Raw genomic sequence first — 7,745 nt, forward strand, 5'->3', positions numbered from 1 at the left:
GGTGCCAACAATAGGGATGTCTACGCCTACCATTTCGAAGCGAGGGAATCAAGTGACGGGGGAACTGAATGCACCGATGAAGTAATCAATTGATTTGGTAATTTATGGTATTTCCATACTCCCTTCATTTCAGTTTACAAGTCCTACGCGTATATCTAGGTTGCCAATTTTATCACCCTAATATAAATTATATAACACAAAAATTAGACCATTTGAAAATAGAACATCTGAAGTTCATATTGATATATTTTTTATAATATATGGCTTGTATTAGGTTGGTCAAATTGACAACCTAGGGGTACGCGCATGCCCTGTAAACTGAGAGAGAGGGAGTATTAATTTTTGTGATTCTGTCATGTTTTATCTATTTTCTTTGATCATTGAGCATCAAATTTAAAATGTAAATCTATTAAGAAATTGAAATTTATTTTCTATGCTTACGCATCAGGTACTTTTTAGAAATAGTATGAGGTAGGTTTAAGTGCCAAAGTTTTCCATGTTGTTGAAAAAAAAATTGGGCCCAGGGTTTGCTTCATTTCTGGGTCCGCCACTGCACGGACCCATACATGCCGGCGTTGGATGGCGTTTGCGGTCTGAACAGATACAAGCGGTTTGCGGGTCTGCTTTGAAGATATGCCCTTACACTCTAGTGTGTTCGGCTAATTATCATACAGTGTAACAACAGCAAAATTTGTGCGTTTTTGAACCACGAGAATGATGGGGGAGAACATACTTACAGCATACTCGCACAAAAAAAAAAAAAAAAAAACAGGCTTACAGCATGACTAGAATGTACACGCGACGTACTAGTGCAGAGTATACCAAAACGGAAGCAACATCTTCGAAAACCATCATCTAATTGGCAAGGCACCCTCTAATCAGCTCACATGTGCGACGCAGGCGACGCCGTTGGTGTGCACGCCGGCCGGGGCCCCGGACACGAGCACGCCGGCGAAGCCCCCTACCTCCACGGTGATGGAGCAGTTCATCCTGATCTCGAGATCCTTCTTGTAGATCCCCAGCACCTTCACCGTGCCGCCCATCTCCGTGTGCGTCGTCAGGTTGTACGCCTGGCCGAGCAGCAGGCCGGTGGCGTTGACCGCCTGCGACAGCCGGTCGGCGAGGATGTCCACCGTCACGTTCATGCGCGCGCTCCCGTGGGCGCCGACGCGGCCGCCGGGCACGTAGGCCACGCTGACCGTCCGCCCGGCGAGGTACACCTCCGTGGCGCTCGGCGAGAACCGGAACGACGCGATGTTGGGGTTCTCGATCGAGACGTCGGCGGTGAGCGTGGCGTTGGCGGCGACGGGGTCGGCCAGCCCCGCGCCGGGGCCGGCCCTGAGGGCGGCGAGGGAGACGCCGTTCATGGTGAGGCGCGGGTCCTTGACCTTGAACACGGTGAGCGAGAGCGCGAGGACGAGGATGCCGACGATGACCGCGGTGGCCACGCAGCAGCCGCAGCAGCAGAGCAGGCACCGGCGCCTCCTCCGGAGGTACTGCGTGGAGCGCCACCCCGTCGCCGTCTGCGCCGCCTCGTCCACGTCGCTGGCGGCCGGGTGGGCGTACGGGTGAGGGATGGCCAGGGGCCTCGCCGGGTCCTTCTTGTCGTCCTGCTCCGCCGCCGCGGCCACCCTGCTCGACGAAGCGGCGGTCGCCATCGAGGTGGGTGAGCTCCACGTCGTGCCTACTTTGTTCGGTGGAGATCGGTGGTATGAAAAGCCCACATGATTCTTGGTCAGTTGGTCCTACGGTGTTGGTCTTATAAGTGGGGCTCTCGGGTGAAGCCAAGGTGTCCGACGTACTCCAAGCGGAGTCTCGTAGCTTAGCTTCATTTGTGACTGGTTTGACACGCTTGACTTTGATCGCAGATCACACGAAGGAAGGACGAAACATCTCGCCCCAGGACAAGGATAGATGCTGACATGGCTGTCTGCGGTCTGACAAAGAATAACCGGCTCGTGTTTGAAACTTTGAATCCGGGCAAGGTTTCTAGATGCCTATTTTTCTTTGGTTGCATAAATATATACTACTACATCACTACTGCTGACAGACAAATCGTATTTTCGAAGGAAAAGAGAGACATTGACCCCTGACAAACCTTCAAGCATCGCCTAGTTCATCATGCTCATGAATCAATTTCTTCCACAATTTCAACATATAAATATTGTCTTCGAAAAACTATTATATATTAGAAGTTATTACTCATGTTTGTCGCTCGCTGCTAATTGTGCAAGGAACGTATCGACTGATCCTAACTTACGAAAGCAAACAAATATTGAGATCATTCGCCACAAAAAAAGTAGAGATCATGGTATATTTATCGAAGTCATAAAAGCTACATGCTCGTAATACATTTTTTTTGCGAATTATGATCGTAATACAATTTCATACAAAACATGTATATATAAACTATATTCTCCTCAATTGACTATGCAGAGTCTACTATTATGTTTTACTGGCCACCATTATACTTGTATTAAGAGCATCTCCAGCCGCGCCCCCAACAGACCCCCCAGGACAATCTTTTCGCGCCGACGCCGAAAAAAAACCCCAGTCGCGCCCCAAGATGCCGAAGTCCGCCAGCTCGGTCTGTTTTTGGGCCCGGCGATCCCAGGCCGAACCCAGCGCACTGGGGGGGGGGGGGGGGGGGGCACTTGGGGGCTCCGATGGAAGGGAAAAGAGCGTCTGGGCCACCACTGTCAGGCGAAAACGCATCTTTGCACGTCCAGTCCCCCCCCCCCCCCCCTTCCTCGCCGCCGCAACGCCTAGCTCGATGTGTGATGAAATATGAGTTTTTATTTGTTGAATTATTTGTTGTATACTATGAGTTTCTATTGATTTTCTGTGATGAACTATGTGATAAAAATAGCTTCGGTTGAATTTGCGCCGAAGCACGGCGAATATGGCCGGCATTGGTCAATTTGCACCGATAGCGGGTCAATTTTGCGCCGAAAGTGGACTGAAAAGTAGGCAAATTTACGCCAAAAGTGGGCCAAAATCGGCGCCTAGGGACGACCTGGAGGCGGCGGCGGGGAACCCGATCACCCTCACGCCGATTTTAGCGCCGGTTCACCTCTAGATGACGATATTTCAAGCCCCTTGAGGGGGCGAACGGCTGGAGATGCTCTAAGGACCGAAGGGTTGGAGTGGTCACGCTCATGACCAAGGAAGAAACATCTCTTCTCGGTCCCCGGCACTATCACCCCACGACCAGGAGTGAGCACATGGCTGTCTTCGGCCTGGTAAAGAATAACCGGCTCCTGTTTGAAACCGAAACGACTCCTTGGCGATCGATCGCGGGAGCGATCGGTTCCGACCGAGCGAGGCGCGCGTCCTATTCCCCTTTCCTTTCCTGCTCCTTTTTTTTGGAAAAAGCCCACCCAACCGCTATCTAGATGGTCGTATTTGTCGGAGTCCTGCCATGCGTGCGACACGCCCCCATCCAATTTTCACGCGATAGCGGCACAATGGTGCATGGCGGAATTGGATTGGTTCGTCGTACAGAAATACATAGTTGTTGTACGCGGAGCAGTTTCGTGCAAGCGACCATTGGATTTAACACCGTACGTATATCGCACCACAACAGAGCTGCTATACTATGACATTTTCACGTCGGAAACAAATACAATGTGCTGTTGCATGTCTTTCGTCCAATCAACCAGCTCCATCGGGAAAAGAAAACCAATACAGCATGTTATCTAGTGAAGACACATCAGATCGTATGCACGAAAATCATGTGCAAAACAATTTCGGCACCACAAAGCACCCTACACACAGTGGTCTCGTATTTTTCGTTGCAGCGATATACTAGATAGCACCACAAAGCATAGATCATTTTTTTTAATAAGACTTGCATTACTCAAATCAAAGTGTTACATTCTCATTCCATTAGTTCCATGACCTCATCTGGGTCAGATCCTAGCCAAACCATGGATTGATTTGGCTATGCATCCTACCAAAATTAGCCAAGGCGTGATTAACATTTCATTGTGCTCACTTAATGAACTTCGTTATTCCATTTATCCCATTACTATGCTTAGCTTTTTTTATTTGTTTTTTCATTGAATGACCTAAAGCATCATTGGTCAATTTGTGCAGTGGAAGTTAATTCGCACCCCTCTCGTTTTTCTCTCCTAACCCTAGGCGGATAGGGAAAGCTCTCCCCTCCGGGCTTCTTGGGCGAGCCCGTGGATTCGCCTTCCCTCTGCCTGCCGCTCCGGCGACCGGTGGCAGAGAGGGAATCTCCGTGCCTTCGTTCGGTTCATAGTTTATGTTAGGGTTCTTTTAGATCTCGCAGGTGCGGCACTCGGATGGATGGTGGCACTTCTGTAACCCTCCGGATTCGATGCTCCAAGTGTCTTTCAGTTATTCGCCGTCGTTGCCATGTCATTTGATTGCGTGTTGCATTTTGCCATGTCATCATCTGCATGCTTTTCAAAACTTGCATCCGTTCAGGTTCCGTCGGTTCTTTCCGTTGTCCGTTCTGAGCCCAACCACACTCGCACGCGCCCGTCGCCCCTCTCAGACCTTGTTTCGTGAGCGGGAAAAAACGTTCTCGGAATGGGCCGAGATTTGCCGAGTGGCATTGAATATCACCGGTAGACCGCCCGTCAAATTTCGTTCCATTTGAAGGTCGTTTGACGCCCCAACGGTTAACCGTGTAACCCCGAAACCCCCTTCTCTTTGCAGCCCAGCACCCCTCCACCACAGCCCACCTAGCCCATCTAACCCCCTCCATGCTCTCCGCCGTTCGATCACGATCGTGTGGGCGAAAACCGCTCCTCATTTGGACATTCCTAACTCCCTATGCCTATATAAACCCCTCTCCCCTCCATTTTCGGGTCCAAACCCTAGCCTCTCTCCCTCTCAGCCGCCGGACGTGTCCGTCTACCGCCGGACACGCCCACGCCGCCGCCCGCAGCCACTCCCCTCGCGCCACGTGTCCCCGCGCCTCCCCACTCCGCCGCCGGCCCGCCCCGACCGGGACCGGGCCCGAGGCGCCCGCCTCGCCCGCGCCGCCGCCCGTCCCTCGCCGGGACCCCGCCGCCACGCCCCTCTGGCGTCTCCCCGCCTCCTCCCGTCGGCGCCCGACCCCGCCGGCCGTAGCTCGTCACCGCCCCGCGCCGCCGCCTCGGCTCCCGTGCTCCTCCGCCGGAGCCGCGCCTCGCGCCGCCCCTCCACCGCCCCTCGTCGCCGGCTGCCGTGCCGCCTCGCCGCGGATCCGGTCGGGTCGGACCGGATCCGGTCGTCCCCGACCTCCCCGGCCACCTCCCGCGCCTCCTCCGACCTCCTCCTCGCCGGAACCGCCCCGTCATCGCCGGAGTCGGGGTGGATCAGATCCACCAACACGCCCAACCAAACGCCGCATCCCCGTCCCCGGATCCCTCCGTCCCGGAATCTCTTCGTCCCGTTTTCTGCGAGGTCTAATTTCTACCAAGTCCCTGAGATTTTTGCATTATGTTGCCCTGTTCATCACATCATAACTGCTTGTGTGTAGCTCCGTTTTATGCATATAATATGTAGAAATGTTCATTGTGAGATGCTCGTCATTTGGTTCCATTGTGCCATGCTTGTTGGAGTCCATATTGATGCCCTAATCTTTGTTGCAAGAATGCTATATGATGTTAACTGCTGTCTGTTTACAGAACTTGCTGATTTGTTATTTTCGTTGCATTTTGTGCGTGCATCATATGAGCATGATCTCTACTTGAGTTTTGAATTACATCATGCCATATTTACATAGGTTCTTGTTTTGTATTTTTTTTATCTATGTGGTGACTAGCACAAGCATGAAAAGTAGCCTCCATGATGTTGCTGATTTATGTGACTTAGTCATTTCTGCTAAGTCTGTAGCTGTAACATTATGATGCCATGTAAACCTGCTGCTACGATGAGTTCTATGCATAATCTGGAGTTGTTCACTAAGGATGTTTTTTTATAAATGTTATGCTCTATCCATCCATGCCCTTGTTTGCATTTATAGCCTGCTGCAGCTTATTGTAATCTTGCTCTCAAATTGCTAAATAATATTGCTGTCAGTCTGTTAACATTAAGTCCAGTTTTTGCCATGTGTTTTGCTAGTGATCCATGCATCCTATGAACTTTATCTTGCCATGCTTAGCTTCATATTTATGCAATCTTACTGTTGGTTCACTCCACATGCCATGACATGCTCTGTGGTGAGTGGTACAAGCTCACCAACATGCCTACTATCGTTGTTCCTGCCATGTGCTGTTATTTTCACAAAGTCTGAATCTGTCATATCATTTGCCATGTTTGCACGGATGCTTTTTCTGTTGATCTTTGGAAATAGATCAGTAAGGGAGTTTTGTTCTTTGTCTTTGTTACTAGCATGCTATGCTTAAGTTTGCCATGATAGCTTGCTGTAACTTGTTTATTGATAGCTCTAAACTTAGCAACCTGATGTTATTTCTGCCATGTCCAGTGATTTCTGCTAAGTTTGTGAAACTGTTATTATTTGCAATCTTGCCATGTCCTTTTGAACATGCTCTAGTGATTTCTAGAGATAGCTCAGTGTCCATGTTTTGTCATGCTTTACCTGTACATCATGTTCATACCTTTTGCTCTCATGTTAGGATGCTGTAGCATATTGTTTTGATGAGTGCAAAATGCCTAGTTGCTGTTTTGGACAGATTGTTGCTATATCTATATCTTGTTTGGAGTGTATGTGTTGCACTGTTGCTCCGTTTTGAGCATGCTCTATATGAAACTTGCTTAGAATTGCATGTAATTTCATCTTATCATGTTGCATCCTTATCTTGAGTGTGTTTGCTTGATGTTTGAATGCATTTTGCATCAATGCCATGTTTGACTTGTTTTGCTCATATCTTCTAGGCCGTAGCTCCGAACTAAATGAACTTTATATGTAACTTGACTAGAATTTCATGTAGATCATCTTGGTGCATCTTAACTTGCTGTTTAATAACTTGAACATAAGGTTTATTCAGATCTGGACCAATTTCAAAATTTGCATATGAGGACTTACGGATTTGTTATATGTTAGTTCCGGCCTCATTTAAACTTGCTTTGATGTGTTGCTCTTGTATGCATCATCTCTTGCCATGAGTAGCATCATATAGCCTTGTCATGCATCAAACTTGATTGAGCATCATGCCTTGTTCATGTGTGGTGTGTTTACCATGTTGTGCTCCTTCTCGATAGTTCCATTTTCGTTGCGATCGTGAGGATTCGTTCGTCTACGCTTGGTTCGTCTTCGTGGCTTCATCTTCTTCATGGAGTCGTTCTTCTTCCTAGCGGGATTTCAGGCAAGATGACCGTAACCTTGGATCTGTTGGAAATATGCCCTAGAGGCAATAATAAAATGGTTATTATTGTATTTCCTTGTTCATGATAATTGTCTATTGTTCATGCTATAATTGTATTAACTGGAAACCGTAATACATGTGTGAATACATAGACCACAACATGTCCCTAATAAGCCTCTAGTTGACTAGCTCGTTGATCAATAGATGGTTATGGTTTCCTGACCATGGACATTGGATGTCATTGGTAACGGGATCACATCATTAGGAGAATGATGTGATGGACAAGACCCAATCCTAAGCATAGCACAAGATCGTGTAGTTCGTTTGCTAAGAGCTTTTCTAATGTCAAGTATCGTTTCCTTAGACCATGAGATTGTGCAACTCCCGGATACCGTAGGAATGCTTTGGGTGTACCAAACGTCACAACGTAACTGGGTGGCTATAAAGGTACACTACAGG

The 7,745-nt window shown here is 48.9% G+C and overlaps 1 protein-coding gene across 1 annotated transcript; it reads right to left on the reverse strand.

The window, feature by feature from the left end:
- Positions 1-672: 672 nt before the first annotated feature.
- On the reverse strand, positions 673-1,760 carry LOC109772378 (uncharacterized). The gene has a single exon (XM_020331062.4). The coding sequence runs from the start codon at positions 1,656-1,658 to the stop codon at positions 879-881; it is 780 nt and encodes a 259-aa protein (XP_020186651.1). The 5' UTR covers positions 1,659-1,760; the 3' UTR covers positions 673-878.
- Positions 1,761-7,745: the final 5,985 nt, after the last annotated feature.

The sequence above is a fragment of the Aegilops tauschii genome, chromosome 1 (genome assembly GCF_002575655.3).
Source record: "Aegilops tauschii subsp. strangulata cultivar AL8/78 chromosome 1, Aet v6.0, whole genome shotgun sequence".
Lineage (NCBI taxonomy): Eukaryota > Viridiplantae > Streptophyta > Magnoliopsida > Poales > Poaceae > Aegilops > Aegilops tauschii.

Bases quoted from the DNA above. Each gene is read 5' to 3' on its own strand.
- LOC109772378 (XM_020331062.4), bottom strand. From the start codon at position 1,658: ATGGCGACCGCCGCTTCGTCGAGCAGGGTGGCCGCGGCGGCGGAGCAG.